The 16,688-nt window shown below is 40.3% G+C and overlaps 2 protein-coding genes across 3 annotated transcripts; both read right to left on the reverse strand.

Moving 5' to 3' along the window:
- Nucleotides 1–5: 5 nt before the first annotated feature.
- LOC130557683 (uncharacterized) lies at nt 6–8,242 on the reverse strand. Its single transcript, XM_057339673.1, has 2 exons — nt 7,829–8,242; nt 6–2,677 (listed from the first exon to the last, which is right to left on the reverse strand). The coding sequence occupies exons 1-2, from the start codon at nt 7,911–7,913 to the stop codon at nt 18–20; spliced, it is 2,745 nt and encodes a 914-aa protein (XP_057195656.1). The 5' UTR covers nt 7,914–8,242; the 3' UTR covers nt 6–17.
- A 1,844-nt stretch (nt 8,243–10,086) lies between these two features.
- Nucleotides 10,087–16,448, reverse strand: tbrg4 (transforming growth factor beta regulator 4). Of its 2 annotated transcripts, none has more exons than XM_057339929.1 (12): nt 16,337–16,448; nt 15,443–15,904; nt 15,172–15,353; nt 14,669–14,813; nt 14,325–14,499; nt 14,031–14,188; nt 13,759–13,869; nt 13,519–13,663; nt 13,123–13,365; nt 12,708–12,819; nt 12,505–12,619; nt 10,087–11,858 (listed from the first exon to the last, which is right to left on the reverse strand). In XM_057339929.1, exons 2-12 carry the CDS (start codon nt 15,845–15,847, stop codon nt 11,757–11,759), a joined length of 1,893 nt encoding a protein of 630 aa, XP_057195912.1. In that variant the 5' UTR covers nt 15,848–15,904; nt 16,337–16,448; the 3' UTR covers nt 10,087–11,756. The 2 variants fall into 2 exon arrangements, with proteins under 2 accessions (XP_057195912.1, XP_057195913.1); XM_057339930.1 differs by lacking the exon at nt 16,337–16,448 and adding an exon at nt 16,174–16,287.
- Nucleotides 16,449–16,688: the final 240 nt, after the last annotated feature.

Here is a 16,688-nt window from a genome sequence, read left to right on the forward strand (position 1 = left end):
TCATTCCCAGGCTGATTCTATGTCAGATTATCTTGATTTATGGATCGTTCAAATGGTAAAACATCGGTTGAAGTTAAATTATCTGGTACATCGGACAGTTCAGGATAAGCGCAGACTGGAATGTTTGTGGGACTACATTCATCAAGATATGTCAGTTGAGGAACTCCCTTGTTTAGGTCATTGGTTGCTGTTTCAGCCAGCTGTGACGATGTGTCCATAAACTCCATGCTATTTCCATTTTTCTGATCTAGTTCCTGCTTATCTTCTGCATTAGTTTCATTACAATTATCAGCTACTGTGACACCTGCCACACAGAAATCTGCTTTACTATATTGTTCCATTGCTTTGTCTTGATCAACTGATGATGTTGGATCACCGGTGGTCTGCTGTCCTTTCTCTTCAGTGACTGTTGAGGCATCTGTACTCTGGTTTCCTTCCTCAAGTACTGTTTTATTCTTTGCTTTCACTTCCTCTAAAAACTCTCCCTTAAGTGATTCTGTTTCTGTGATTTGTGATTTGATAACACTTTCATCATGAACACTGCAGTCTGGTACATGTCCCTGCAAATCTACATTCAGAGGCTCAGATGATCCAGAGGATATCTCCATTTCACTCTCACTGCCAATGGATTCTGGTTTGGCATGGCTTACTGACTGCACTGCTTCATCTGGTCCAGGAAAAGCTTGGGCAAGTTCAGCGTGTTTCTCTGTGCTGTACAGATGGTCATCTTCATCCTCATTGTAAGATGTGGAATCAATTGACTCCTCAGTGTCATCCTTATAAGCAAAGGTCTCATCTACTCCCTCATTTATTGAGTTCTCTGAAAGTGAGTTGAGGAAAGATGCTGATGTGTCATCCTCATTGGGATCTTCCACTGTCCTTCCACCCCTCCAAGGTGCCTCTTGCTGTTGTGCACCATTGTCTTTATCTTCATCATCATCATCACCACCACAATCTTCATCCTCTTCATCATCATACTCATCTACATCTGCTTCCTCCTCTCCAGCAGCATATGCATCTTCGTCATTGCCATGGTCATCGTCTGTAGGGAACAGGGTTATTTCCATGGAATCTGCCTGGAATATGAGGCTTCCATGGAAAGGCAGCATAGAGGCAGGAATCATTGGATCACCCCCAGGTCCATCCTCCATAGAGTACCCATGGAACAGAGGAGCAAAGGATCCTGTGTCAAGGTTTAAACTGTTACTGTCTAAATCTGCTGTCTCTGAGGAGAGGGAGACAGGGGTTGTTCTGTCTGTGTCGAGTGCAGTTGCAGCTGTTGCATTATCCTCTGGTGTCAAAAGGGGGTTCAGGCCTTCAAGGGGATCTGACACACAGGCATTAAAATCCAGTTTCAGACTATGATCTGGATCATTAAAAGCTTGGGTTACATCAGGGGGTTTCTGGATCTCTGTTGACCCCTGAGAGCCTCCAGGCACCCTTGCCTCCTCATGGCACTCTGTGTTTCTGGTCCTGTTGGCATGTATGTTGTCATGTTCTGTTACCCAACAAGGCTTGGATGTTTCTCTTGTAAGCATCTCCACCTCACAGGAAACATCTTCTAACAATTCTGGTATGTTTGGTTTACACAGGCAAGTTTCTCTCTCAGTCCCAGTTCGCTCATCCCCAAGTTCATCTCCAATCTCTGAGAGGGACCCGACGTAGCAAGCAGGAGCTTCTTGTAACTCTGCCTCTGCTGTTAGATTCGGGGAGCAGGAGTGGGAGGTGCTAGAGGTGTAGGAGGTCCAGCTGCCGCCCTCAGCTGTGATGTAGGAGCCGGAGGGGGAGGTAGGAGGAGAGCACAGGTCAGACTCATCAGTTGGGGAACCGGGGCTTTGGCTCGGGCTGCCTGGGCGCCATTGTTGTTTGAGATGTGAGCAGTAAGCCATCTTAATAGGAGTAGAAGGGGCTGTATAATAGCGGTCAGGATCAAGTCCTGGGAGGACACCAATGCGTTGTGGGTCAACAACATAGGGAGGCTCGGAAAATGACAAGGAAGGCACTTCACCCTGAGATAAAGACAGAGGCTCTCCCTCATTGTCTGAGAAAAGGATACTGTTGTCGATCAATTCTGCACCTTTTACTTTGGGCTCTAGGACTGGACATTCAAGTAGCTGACCAATAATTCTCTCAGATTCTGAGGTTGAAGGCAAACTCATGTCCTGGTTCACAATGGGACTCAGTTGACCAGTGTCAAGTTTTACTTTCTCATCCAGTCCCATTTGACCTTTTTTAGAAGGTTCAGAGGTCTGGTCACCTGAAATTGTCTCTTGGGCTCTTTGTTTTCCTAGTGGCATTCCACCCTGTGTTTCCATGTTCTTCAGTAGCGCCTCTTGCCCCATTACTACCCTTGTGTCCATGGTCTCTGGTTCTTGACAGTCACTTTCTATTTCTGCTCCAGTTAGGACTTTAATCCGTTCCATTTTCACAGGACCTCGTCTGCAGGCTCCTCTACCGAACCGGCCTGTTGATCGGCTGATGGTTCCAGACCACCCTTCTAATTCAAAGCTTGCACCCTCAGGCTGTGGACGAGGAGAAGTGGCTGGTTTGGCCATTACCAGGCGAGGACCAAATGGTGTATAGAGTGGGGAGACTTTGGGAGGGCTGCTAGGAGAAGGACTGGAGGCGCTGTCAGTTGGAGTTGAGGCTGAAGAGCTGGATGTTTGACCAGACAGATCTGAAAGTTTAGGGAAAAATATTACATTTAGTGGTTGTTTATATAAAAAATATATAATATAACTAACTAAAGAAACTTATGTTTATAAATTATGGCAAAAAAAGATTAGACACTTTTTGGCACCATTATAAAATATATAATCCACCATGATAATACATGATACATGATAACAGCAACATACAGCATATTATAAATGTATTCAACTTTTCTTTCTTTGGAATGGAAATAGAAATTTACTGATAAAGTCACCTCAAAGCTAGATCTCCTTTTATCCCTGTATATTGTGTCACTTTAATCTCTTGGTGTATGAAATATTAAATGCTGTACTTCAAATCAATACTGCAAAAGGTCATCTGAATGCAGTTAAATGTATAAATTGTTTACACACAATTGCTACAACCAAACTGAGCAGACAGTAAAAAATAGTATTATATGATAATAATATTAAAGCCTAATACTGTAAGTAACATAAATAGAAAAGAGGTGATGTTTGGTGGTGTGATGGGGCCTGAATTGTCAGCCCTATGGGGAGAATTTTAATGTCCACAGAGCAATTGAATGTCTTTGGAAAACCAGGCTTTTCTGCCTGCATGGCAATCTCAGAGTGACAGCATGGATTTTAAAGGAAGCACAATAAGCAGCACTGTCAGCAGAAATCTCTGGTTTTCTAACACATCTGCATGCACACACAATATGGATGAATTCCATTCGAATGTGAGTATCACTATGCGCTTTGAAGGGCAGAGCACTTGTGTTGATTTTTAATACCTGTATATCAGTGCCATTTGAAGTGCACTTTGAAGGGAGCAGGGCATTACAGTTGTATACAATTTGTGTACGCTTGGAACTCTTTAAGACACGTATCTAAGACTTGCAAAGACAATTTCATTTCTATTATATTTTGATATGGGCACGCTACCTTCTTGAAGTGACAGCCTCATAAATAGGCCATCTATGAAGAGATTAATTTGCTCATTTTTTCTTGACCATTATTTAGCTGAAATTAATGTTGTTGTCTTTTATTGAAGCTGTCCAATTGTGGGTGTAATTGTGAGTACATGTTTTCCTAAAATAAAGAGAGATTTATTTCAGAACAGGAAGTACTTGTGGGAGGTAACTGCTGCAGTGGGATTTTTTATGAGGCGCTGACAGTCATGTAGCTCATTATGCTCAACAGATGCATGAAAGAAGTACATTTGTATGTTTTGCATATTTTTCTAATATGATTCGTGCGGCATAGTTCCTGGCAGCTATTAACACACGCTCGACAGGTATGTAGGCGGCAAAATAAAGAGCTGTTATTAGATTACTTTATTCTGCTCACTTCACTTTCACTAATTCTCTCTGTGTCCCAATAACCTTCCAAAAGAGTGTGTGAATTATCATCCTCTCCTTGTTGGCATTGCCTCATACTGTTCTATTAATGTTCTCAGTTTCATTACATAATGATGTGCCAAGCAAACTGATACGTATTATGTATAAGTATAATGATTTTCCAAAAAAGTCTCTAAATCATAATTGGAATAAAGGTATAAGGTTTTCTAAGGTTGTCCTTGAAGTCTGGCAAGCAAGCAACATGAGCACCCTAAAACAGCCACAAGTCATGTAATGTAAAGTTGGATAGCAAACACACCTTTTCATGCATTTACGAAAGCACTTTACCCTCTGAACCTCTATTTGTGTTTGACTCTCACTCTTTTCCATTCTTTGGCCTTCTCATCATATATATATATATCACTATCTGTATCCTCTTTGTGTGTCCTAGAAATGTCATTGGGCATCCACTGGACCTTACTGTGCTATAACAGTGTTTATCAGAGCCTATCTTCCAAAACTTTTGGCTATATTGTGCATGTGGGTGCTTAACAGTTTGTGTATGTGTGACTGTAGGTTGATTGTTCTGCTTAGTCATGATTCGAATGCATAACGTCACTACTCCTTCTGTTTTCTGCACAAGGCAGCACTGTTTTTGAGCTGTATGCAAAGCTGTGTGTGTGTGTGTGTGTGTGTGCAGGAGTAAGAATGGCCTTTGTTGCCTCAAAACATCATCTGCAAAACCAAATTGTAATGGGACGAAACAACAACTAGAAATATGTTTGTTCTGTTTATGTATGTATGTGAAAGAGTATTTTGCACACTTTGTTTCAAGTTGCTCAGGGCATCTCTCTAACAGAAGGTGCAATTGTGTTTGTGTGTTTCTGACCTCTTTCTGGAGTACCCTTCGTTCAGACCCCTACTGTTTGCCTGGTACGAAGAGCAGATGGTGCCAGAGTTATCACCTCATTTGGATGCAAAATCTAAAACTGTTATTCTACTCTCATCCGGTGATCATAACAACATAGCTAAAACTCTTTTTTTTTTTGCCAAAAATCATCATTATTAGTCACTCTTTACGTTTATCACTGGGTTTTGCAAATATCTAACAAATAAAAAGGAATTAAAAGTGCTTGTGAACTTTGACAGCACAGTATTTAATCATATTAAAAGTACAGTGTTTTTTCAATTTTCTGAAAAACAGTCAATTTGGAAATCAGAGGTTTCAGAAGGACAGCAATGATATCTGATTGACGTCATGACAATTCCCATAAGATAAAGCAAAGAATAGATCTCTTTAATATCTCAATTAGAGCCAGAAATCTCACATATGTCTCCATTAGAGCTTCAGAAGAAATCTCAACGTCTCAAACTGATCTAATTTCTTATCAAATTTACACAAATCCAGATTATTTTACTTCTATAATCTACCTTAATCATCTTACTTTTAACAATTGTCTCATTTGTTTCTTTTTTCTTTTCTCCATAGCAATGTTAGGGAAAAAAGTTGAAAATAAATTGATGCTTAAATAAAAACACAACTGAGAAACTCTGAGAAGTTATAAATTTGGGAGTCTTCAATTTCAATGGGAGCTTTTTACAATGATGCATGGTTTCAAAGCAACTTTACAGGAAGAAAAACAAAACAACAACAGAAAAAAAACAGAAGAAGGTTGAAATAAATTAAGAGTAAGACCATTTTAATAAGGCAATGTTAATGGAATTTATAGAGGCCTGAACTAATCTAATATCAGCAGTCTCCCGGTGAGCAAGCCAACGCGGCCCAGTGGCGAGGAGCACAAACTCCAATGATGAATTAATGGAGAAAAAACCTCGGGAGAAACCAATCTCAGTAGGGAGGGACAGGTCTCCTTTTACATGTTACAGCTGCATTTAATAACTTAGGAAAAAAGTCCCGTCCACATCAATGACTGATGACATTCTGTTCATTGTGAAGTTATGTTTACAGGATTTATTTTGATTAGCAGTCAATTTTTTAAAATCATAAATAAACTAGGAAAAATCCAGAGTAATCCCAATGACATTGCTTTTCTGTGTCACTGTTGTCATTGCACTATTTTCTTAGAGTTAGATCAATATTTATGGTTATAGTTATCATTCTTGTATGAACGAGACTTTACTACTTGACTTATTTCCTATTCTCTGTGTGTAGTCACTGATTTAACAGTCAACATGCTAAGAGAGATGCATTACTAAAGATTTAGAAAAAAATGATGAAGGCTGCAAATTGAAGTGCTGATAAATACAAAACAAACATTAAAAATAGGTGCCCTAATGGCAGGTGCAGGCTGCAGTATGTTTTTGGAAATACAGTTTGTAAAACAGATTTCTTTCTAAAATTGTCAGTTACAATTCATCTCAGACAAATTGACCCTAATAGTCTATTCATCTAATGCCTGACCTGTCTGATTCCTTGTGTGTGATGTAATTGTCAAGGACTGAATGGAAGCAGGCCAAGCAAACCCGATCAACATCCACTTATCTTATCTGACTCTTATACCGCAAAGTACCAACAAACTATTCAATTTCTGTTACTTTACGCAATGACTTCACGTATTAAAAAGCACTGCAATCTCAACAAATTGCAAATAATTACATATAGATGAAAGGAATGAAAATCATTTTATTTCAATGCAGCTTGAAAGGACTTTGCATGTTTCACTGGATGGGCTGTTTTTTATCAATTTAAAACAGTGATTTCTAAAAAATATGTTACATTACATTTTACAAACATTTTAATACTGACAATAAAACACATTATCACCAGGTTAGCGAGGAATTGTGTCATATTCCACACAGCTGTGCTTCACCACACCCTTATCATCATTTACCACAACTGTTACTGTCCCATCATGCCTTATAATGTGTTGTGATTCAGAAACACGGTGGACTGAGAACTGTGAACTCCACAGAGGGCCTGTGTCCTAGGTTTATTCCTTTTTCTTTATTAGCTCAGCCATCTAAAGATGGCACACAAACTATCACACATGGGGGTTCTCATTTTCAGGGCGATCTTTCCGCTCAGTCAAACACACATCCACGTCTGTGCGCTTACTGGAAATATCCATGACTTTTCGCAAATTGTGCTTCATTCTCCAGGTGATTCATTTATTATTTATAACTAATCAATGTTGACTAAGTACGCTGTCTAATCACGTGAACACTCATCCCAGCATCCTCATTTTGACAATATATTTCATTCTCCATTGCATCAAGACTATCACCTCCATTACTGACTGGTGACATATATTAAACCATATACCCAGATCATTACAACAGCCTAAGAAAAGCTGCGTGTTTGCACACTGCAACATAGCTGATGTAACACTGTTACGCTCAATTTAACGCAGTGACTCGTGGGCATAGTTCACTCTTTTTTCACAACAAACAGACACATACTTGCAGCATTACGATCTTATTCAAAATCAATTCAGTGTCATTTTCATGCAGGCGTGTAATGGACACCTATGCACTTGTACTACGGCCTTGATTTGAACTGATGCTATTACTTGGGGTCCTGAGAGTGATGCTGTGTCATGCTCCTGTTATTGCAGGAGGAGTGCGTGTTTGTTTGTTTGTTTGTTTGTTTGTGTGTGTGTGTGTGTGTGTACTACAACCACCTAATGCACACAATGCTTTTTAGACTATGCTGAATGATGCTTCAGGGTGCGGCTGGACCTCTTCCTGATTCCTCTCTTCCCATCTTGCTGGCCTTGTGTCAATCACGCTCCTTCATGCACAAATCCAATCTTCCACTTTATCCCTGTTCTTGTCGCTGATGTAACACGCTGTGATAATGTGTAAGTGTTTGCTCACCTGGTCCCAGTAGCTCTGACTGTGTATCTCCGGAGTCCACAAGGCCCTGCGAGGGGCCGCTCCGATGTGCAGTCTCACCAGGCATATCCGTGTGCCACAGCCTCTGACGCACTCCCTAAAAACCAGCCTACAGGAGCCAGCGAACGCAGAAGAGAGAACTAAGATCAGGCTGTTGCCTCCTCAGATGCTTTCCAGTGCGTGCGCAAGAAGATCCAAGCTCAGTGCGTGTGCATTTATGCCAGTGTGGATGCGTACTTGTGAGAGCGAGGGGGCTGCAAAGCCATGCCGGTAACAGCATGGGAAATCTGAGCGTGAGCTGCAGTATTCTATCTGATTACGAGAGAGCCCGCCCCAATCTGGCACTCTCTCTCTCTCTCTCTTTTCACCCCTCCCTTCCACACTGCTGCTTCGTAACCTCTCTCACTCTCCCTCCCTCCCTCCATCCTCCTCGCTCTCCCTCCCTCCCTCCGTCCTCCTCGCTCTTCCTCCCTCCCTCCATCCTCCTCTCTCTTCGGTAAGTGGGTCTTGGACAATGATGTCAGCAGATTTCTCTATCTCTTGGAGGCTGGATGGGAGTAACACAAAACACTGCATACAAAAAGACATAGAGAAAGATGTTAGACAGGAAAAAGAGAGATGTAATCTAATTTAATAAGCAGCTATATGATCATACTGCAGAGAAACAGAATAAGATCTTAGTGTTCATACCTCTCTCTCGATTAGAAGCGAAAGGTACGCCGTTGCTTCCCAGAAAGTACAACATCCGACATCCATTTTAACATCATGGGTTTAAAAAAAGCTTGTCCCGTGCGGACAGGTTGTTATGGAGAGACATGTTTTATATAATTAAGCAAATATTTTATGCTAAATAACCTGTAACATTCATAAGGAACATGAAAGCATTATGGTACTGTTTTCTTAAAAATGGCAGGTTGTAGAAATATAATTCCTATGGAATTGTTGCAGGTGTGCAAAAAAAATACCGCATAACAGCTTTGAAAATCAATGAAACTGAGCTTCGCAAAAGTAAGAGTGAGGGACACTGCAGTAAATTTAGCTTCAGCATACAGACCTATGTTTCCACGGCAACTGTGGGGGAGAACTCATGGATGCTTTCAGAAAGGGAATCCAATATTCAGCAGGTTCCCGGCAGTGGCAAGACTTGGGGACTTTCCTAAGTGTTTTTTCTCTCGGTTTCTTTTTCAAACAAACTGGACTTTCGCTGGAATTTTGAAGAACTAAATAGCTATCATTTAGAAAGAGAAAGTGATGCTGGACTATGCATCTAATCGGATAATTCATTATGTCAAATTCATATGTCTAACTATCCAATGTACCTACATGCCATAGATGTTTTTTTTGTGGAATAAAATGAAAATGCACAGAAATGTAGACATGTCATTTGCTAACATAGAACATGTGGGCATATGCATAGGTATTATAGCTGCAAATTGGGATAAATTTGCTGCATTTTGGGTTGAGAACAATGTATTGAGTGTTTGTTCCAAACAGAAACGCTCAAAACTGTCCATTAAGGGCTCATAGGAATGATTTCAAAGGTAAAAACGAATGAACACATGATTCTTGACCCTTCAACGGAATTAGGGTGAGCCCTTCAGATATTATTCAAATTTTGTTCATTTTTTTCACATTAAAACTTGCCAGAACATATCAACTTTGTATAATAAACACATTAAAATTCCATAAAAAAAGAATAGTCAGTTTTGATTTCATGGTGAGTAAATGATGACGATATTTTTTGGGGGGTTAACTATAACGAATATTTTCAATAGAATACTTGGTTTATGGATATTTGAGAGAAGTATTCAAATTATTTGTTTTCTGCATCAGAAAAATTGCATCTGAAAATACAAAACAAAGAAAGTTAGTGTGTTCTTTTTTAAAGAGTAAAGTCTGTGAAACTATTTCATTATTTACTCACCAAACCCATTTGACTTTCTTTCCTCTGTAAAACACAAAAGATATTTTGAAGAACAACATTGGATCCCATTGACTTGCATTGTCCGGACAAAAAACACTACGGCATTTCTCAAAATATCTTCCTTTGTGTTCCACAGAAGAAAGAGTCATATACAGGTTTTGAACCACATGAGATTGAATAAAAGATAACAGTTTTTATTTTTTGGTGAACTATTCCTTTAAAAAAAGGAGACAGGACATATCATTTGCATTTTGTTCATCTGTTACAGTTTAATAAATGATACAAACAAAGTGAGAAATATGTCTAACTACCCGTCACCTCCCCATGTACTCTATTAGCGGTAAGATGAGCCTGAAGAGAGGTCAGCTCTCATTCATTCTCAAAGGCTCTTCAGAATGGTCCCTGCATAATAGAATCTGACTGAGTTTACCCAAGCAGGGGTCAACCAGTCCTTCAGGTTAGAGAGGCCGAATGGCAAAGCACCAAAACAGAACACTCAGCCAGTCTGCTTGCTTTTGCACTGGTGTCACTTTATGCTTAGCATACAAGCTGTTGTATAGAAAACCCTTACATAATATACTGTGGCATTACCATGGTACAATATAATTGGTATAAGGTGGGAATACTATACTGAATGATTACCATTATTACGAACCACTGTCCTCCAAAGAGTACGAAATTACCACAGAACCCGGTGTATTATGTTAGCGAGCAAGTAAATGGCACTGTATATTTAAGCTCACATCACAGAAACTTCTGTATTTATTGTTTTATTTATTAATTGATAAAACAAGCGCTTATTTAAAAATGTGTTCATTAGATTGATCTACATCAGCTCAGCACCACAGCAAATCAAAAGATTTCAGCATCTGTTCATGAAGTCTTAAATCATTATAAAAATAAAGATCAGTTTCATCTTTCTGTAAAGTCTGCTGACAAACAGCCACTATGAGAAAACAACTTTCACCAAAATACAGCAATGAGTCACTGTGTGATCTATGATGAATAGTATACATCAAGCGCACACTTAGGTGCTTGAGGTAAATGTATAAATTGAAAAAATTTGGTATATGATATAACCTTCAATTCTTTGAATTCATTTTCCACTAATGACTTACTACATGCAAAGAACCCCAACTTTGCTTGACAGCAAGTAACCGATACTGACTGCAGCGCTAGAATATCCAGAATAAACATTTTATTATTTCTTAGCATGTCTTTTGTTTTTCTCAAGTAATTTTTTTCTGGTAAAAATGTTTACATGTTAAATTTTTAATGAAATCACAACACATTCACTATTTAACAAACATCAGGTGAGGCAGGTAGAGTTGGTGTCATATACCAGTTTTTAATGTTAAGCTTTACTAATATACAGTAACTGCAGAGTGGTACTTTCTGCTGTAATGAAAGTATATTTTAAGTACTAAACTCTCAATCCCTTCTCCATAAATATTTTCAACCTTAACAACTGTCTCCTTGGAAACAAGGAAAGCCCTAAGTGTCGTCTAGGCAACGCATCAAAAAACAGAAGGTGCCTGCAATTATTATTTACTGCAAACAGTGAACTTATTAAGTTGTTCCTGAAGACAAATAAATAAAAAATATGATCTCCCCTGTGGTAAACATCATGTCATATCAGTCACACCGTCACTTCATTTCCAATACGGGAAGGCAGTGGATGCACAACTTCATGTTGCCTCAAAGCATCTGAGGAGCACATCTGGAGGTTCAGTTCTCTTTTCATACAGACATCCATCACAGCTCCCAGGCACTTTGATTCTTATATTCCACCATGATGTTTGGAGCATGGTGCTGTAGTGGTTGCTCTGTTATGCATGCGTGCATACATATATATAGTACTCAATGTCTTTCCCTCATCTGCAAGTCATGTTTATTTGCCCGGGTCTGATGATTTCAGCAGCCTGTGCCGTTTGCGTAAAAGCCTTAAAAAGTAATGATGGTTTGATCAAAAGTTGGTCCTTTGGTTCACTTAGCCATGTCCTCAGCCACTGCTTTCCCTAACTTGTCCTTCAGGTACGCCACTTTCTGCCAATCAGATTTCAGCTCCAGCCATTCGAAGTACGGCACCTGCAGGGGGACACATGAGAAGAATAAGAACCACAATAGTCCAAAATCAAGACACACATAAATCAAAGGAACAAGAATGTTCCTCTGTTTTCAACAACTTCTGTGCTGTTAAAATGGCTGGTATCAAATGGCAGAATTGAGACATCTGCTTTGAGCTCAGTTGGAAGTCAAGATGAGTCCAGCCAGCTCTATCTGACTCTACCCCAGGCGGCAGAAGGCTAACAGGATTGCCCTACATGCAGCAGACAGAGCTTGAGTTCTGTCTAACTGTGGCTATTTATAACCTAAAGCCAGGGGGGACTGCCTGCCGTGTAATTGGTAAGAATTAGAATAGAGCTAATCAGGCTAACTACACTGGTAGCATTAACACAGAAGTTGTTTTTGCGAGTTAGAAAACGGTAAATTAATCTTTAATGTTTCACCCAGAAGTAACTGGGTCTAATTTGAAGTGTTTTTAATATTTTAATTTAATGCATTCAAATGATTAACCGTCTATTGAGGCATTCATTAGTTGCTTGCAGTGAAATATAAAAACAGCATCAAAGGCGATGAAGCGATTCATAAGTCGCATGCTTTAAACACTGGCAATTTTTCAGCTTTAATATAAAAAATATGTATTCACTACTCATCATCCTCAGAGTCTCACCTCCACTACTATAAAACCAGCCAGCTGTAGTTGGCGTTTCTGCATGGCAAAGCGTCCCAAAAGATCCTTACTCCTGAGACAAAAGTTTGGAAACTCCCAAGCCACGAATGCTATCCTGCAATACACACAAACACATTCAAACTGTCAGAAACTGAATCAGTCAAAACACAGTTCATACAATGCACAGATGCGCTTTCACTTACCGGCATGCACCTGTAGGTAATGCATCAGGACCACCACCTCCAGGTAAATGAGGGGCTTTCAGGTTCTCCAGGTCAATCGGCTTATTTTCTGAATCTACCACAAGCTCTCCATCTGTGGGGATCAGCCAACACTGATTAATTAATAGAATACTTATACTCGATGATATGTGTTGCTAACAGGTTTAGTTCCAAATGACAATGAACTGGAATCAAACCTATGATTTCGACATTCAGCATTACATTTTTTAATTAAAATTTTTTTCTACAGAGCATTTCACAATTATGCATTGTTGCGAAGTAAATATTTAATAGACCTTGTAGTGATATTTAAGACAAAATGTGCTGAAGAGAACATTTTTTGGAAGTCATACAACACAGTATTATCTATATAATAAAATGAACCGCACACACTCACCTATATTCCAGCCGTACACTGTATTGACAGAAGTGCGGAGAGCCTGCGTCCTGCTGTTGGTCAGACTCTGGAGAGCTGTGTGAATACCACTTTGCAGAGGGGTGATAGAATCCGCTTTGCGCTGAGGTGCTGGCAGCAAAACAGAGGTGGGGACAGCGGCAACTCCTAGAGGCTCCAGCTGACCATAGGCTGAGATATGAAGCAATTTCAGACGATAGTTTTCTATCCGACCCACACTGCCACCTGTTGACCGAATAGATGTAAAGAGTGAGATTATGCTGCCACCAAATGTTTCAAAAGAGAAATACTAAGTGTGCGTTAAAGTTGCATCTTGGTATAACATTTGGAAATACAGATTCTTGTTCCAGAGAATATTTTTGGCTCAGTTCTACACACCTGAAAGTTTCTTCTGAAAGGCAGGCTTTGTAACAGAGGTTATGTGATCAGGTATGGCTTGGTTCAGCACACAGAGTGACCAAACCACATCCGTTTTCAGAAAAGGCTCCAAAGTCTGAAATGAACCTTCCAAAGCTTTGTGTACCTACAACCATGCAATAAAATAAACATTGCATATAATTCAGACAACACATGTGCCAAATATAATACCAATACAATGTTACTTCTGGTATTGGTCACCTTTGGGTAAAACTCCTCCCCTTTGCTGGGCTGAAAGTTGAGTTTGGCGAAAGACATGAGGAGGTTACAGACCTGCAGAGTGCTGTACTTAACACTATTGCTCTCATAGTGCTAAAAAATAAACAGAGGAGGAAAATATAAATATAAAGACTGTATTTAAAACCAGACAAAACGTTTGTCTTCTATAATCAAAAGGAAAACGCTTTTTTTATCCAATGCAACAGGAAACAAGATGCGGGGTTGCAGAAAGCTGAGGTGCCATTTTTTCTAACCTGTGCAAATCCTTCAAAGAGAGGCAGGTGGAGCCATTTGAGAAAGGCAAGAGACTTGGCACATCGCGTGAAATCAAAAGAGCTCATTTCTGATAACCAAGGCAACAGCTCTGCAGCTATTCTCTGGAGCACCTGGGTCTGGTGAAAATTCAGCTTACCTTTAAAAAAAAAAAGTACTTCATACATTTAAAAAAAACTACACTTCGTACATTAATTCTTTTGATTTTTTTACACTTTTTAGTAAAAACTGCTTAGAGATTGTTTAATGCGTTTGAAAGAAAAAGTTTTGCTGACCATAAGCGTATGCGATGTCAAGCAGCAGTGGTGTTTTCAGTTCCGAGGAGGGTTTCTGGTTAAGGTGATATGAGAGAGCACGTAATAGGGGAACGGCCCTCCTGTTCTGGGAGGCCAGTGCAAATGTTACCCTGCGAATGTCCTCTGCACTGAAGTTCTCAGCCAATTCCAGGGCCTGGACAGCAGAAGATACAGTTCAGTGTTAGATAAGCAAAACAAGCCTAATACAACATGCAGGGTTTGAATCTGTAGGTGGTTTGTGAGATTGGCAAGCTGCAAACGACAGAGAAAGGTCTTATAATAAAGCACATATTAAGTGTGCATGTTTAGTAATTACAGTTTACCTTATCCTCTAGTTTGTCCATGAGAGTGGGGGACAGAAGTGAAGCACGGCTCATGAGGATACTGATGGTACGAGGCTCACACAGCTCTGTCCAGCGCAGCTCTAGTTGTTTCAGCAGGGTTGTGGTGAGAGCTTCATTTTCCTGCCTGTCAAAAACCAAACAATTTTACAAAACCAAACTGGCCACCTATAAGCCTACTTTGGCTAATTATAAAGACATAAAATAATAGATTGAAGATTAGTAAATGTACATTTGAAGGATGATTTTGTGTAAAACTTCCTAGTATCGCTGCCTAAACAAGACTGCAACACAAATTCCCAAATTAAAATCAGACACTTCCACAAAAATATTCTTGTTGAAGTCTGTCATCTCAAAGAAGTACACTGAGAGAGTTGTGGAAGTTTGGAAAAAGCCATTTCTTACAAATTTCACTATTTAAATCCTATAACGGTCTTTGATTTTCAACAGACAACTTATTGTAAAAGTGAGTAAGTAAACCCCACCCTCTGCTGCGCTGAAATGCCACCCAGTCCACCAGGTAGGTCAGGTGACGGTAAGTGAGGCGTCTGATTCTCCAAAGCACTTCGTTCTGGAGAGAGCGGAGTAGCGGAGCATCAGAGGGGAGACCCAACATAGTGAGAGCACGCAGAAGAGCTACCAGAGATCCGTTCCATACCGAAGACACCTAAGAGAGAAAGAGAGACAGATCTCAACATCTGCATCAGTGACAAATCAATATTTAATACAAACCTCCAAACTGGTTGTCATGGTTACCTGAGAGTTTACTGTCTCCAGCATGTTTTCAAAGCGTGGATCCCGCAGAATTCCTTCCCCGCCCTTCTCTGTGACCCGCAGACTCAGTTGCACCAAACATCTGGCTGCATCACTGGCAGAGCCACCCTGCTCCGCCCACAACTGAAGCACTTCCTGTGGAGTTGCTGCCTTCTCAACGAGCCCAACTAGTTCTGTGCGTTCATATGGAACTGGTGACTCCTCCATCTTGGCCAGTTCATTGCCCTGACAGAGATTCCTGGCAGCAAGCTGATGCCAAGACAGGGACATCGGGGCCACTGGGTCTGTGGGGTGGATTGTGGGGGCTTGCATGCGGGCCTGGGCCACAGCAGCCTGAGGGCAGCGAGGAAACAGTCGTGCCCATCTGCTCAGCAGCCTGGTAGTCATTTTGCACTCCTAGTATTCAACAGCTAATCAAAGCATATCAAAATCTGACCCGAGTACCTTAAAATGAAAAAATGAAAGTCTCAGTTGTGCGAAAAGAATATCACAGATTAATGTTATAACCGGAAAGATATTACAGTTAATTCCATTTAACTACTTCTAATTTACCAACACTTTTGCTTTCAACAACACTGAGAATCAACATGTACAAACTATACTGCATGAAAAACACATTAAGATCAGTTATTAATAGTCATATGGTTATAAGATTACCATCTAAAAATGATCTAACTGCCTTACATTGAATTGAGGACTAAAGTTAATCTGACCTTGCCGATGTGTGAGAGGCTTTTGGTTACGCGACTGTCAACATTATCAACAAGATCTTGCAACTCAGTGTAAATGTACACAGCTCAACGCACATTATTTTATAATAGCTGAGGCGACTTGTGCTGTCAGCACCGATTGATTAATCAAGCATCGCTTTCTTACCTTGTCAAAAAAGCTTTTATAAGAGCAGCGACGACATTCACATGGCGGAAGAATCAGCAGGAGTCGCGTAAGTTTTGCGTCAGTAAACCTGTAGCACGTGATTTCAACCGCGCATCGCCATTCGTCTACGTGTAGAACTTCATGGGGTGTGCGCAGACCGGTTAGTTTATGACATTGGTACCGCGAGAGTAGTTCGAGAGCTGACTGCTCCTTATAGATTCAAATCGCTCTCGCGATACTTCGATGTTGGTCTACTCTGCGCGGTCGAATAAACCTGTTAGGTAGACTAGGAAAAACGCTGATAGTTAAAGTTTTTGCAGAAAGTGACCGACACGATAAACACGAAAAGCTC

The sequence above is a fragment of the Triplophysa rosa genome, linkage group LG8 (genome assembly GCF_024868665.1).
Source record: "Triplophysa rosa linkage group LG8, Trosa_1v2, whole genome shotgun sequence".
In the NCBI taxonomy this organism is placed as follows: Eukaryota; Metazoa; Chordata; class Actinopteri; order Cypriniformes; family Nemacheilidae; genus Triplophysa; species Triplophysa rosa.

Coding starts and splice junctions, on each gene's coding strand:
- LOC130557683 (XM_057339673.1), bottom strand. CDS start 7,913: ATGCCTGGTGAGACTGCACATCGGAGCGGCCCCTCGCAGGGCCTTGTG. Junction 2,678..7,828: donor GTCAGAGCTACTGGGACCAG/GTGAGCAAACAC, acceptor CTAAACTTTCAG/ATCTGTCTGGTCAAACATCC.
- tbrg4 (XM_057339929.1), bottom strand. CDS start 15,847: ATGACTACCAGGCTGCTGAGCAGATGGGCACGACTGTTTCCTCGCTGC. Junction 14,189..14,324: donor TGACATCGCATACGCTTATG/GTCAGCAAAACT, acceptor TTTTTTTTAAAG/GTAAGCTGAATTTTCACCAG. Junction 13,664..13,758: donor GGGAGGAGTTTTACCCAAAG/GTGACCAATACC, acceptor GCATGGTTGTAG/GTACACAAAGCTTTGGAAGG.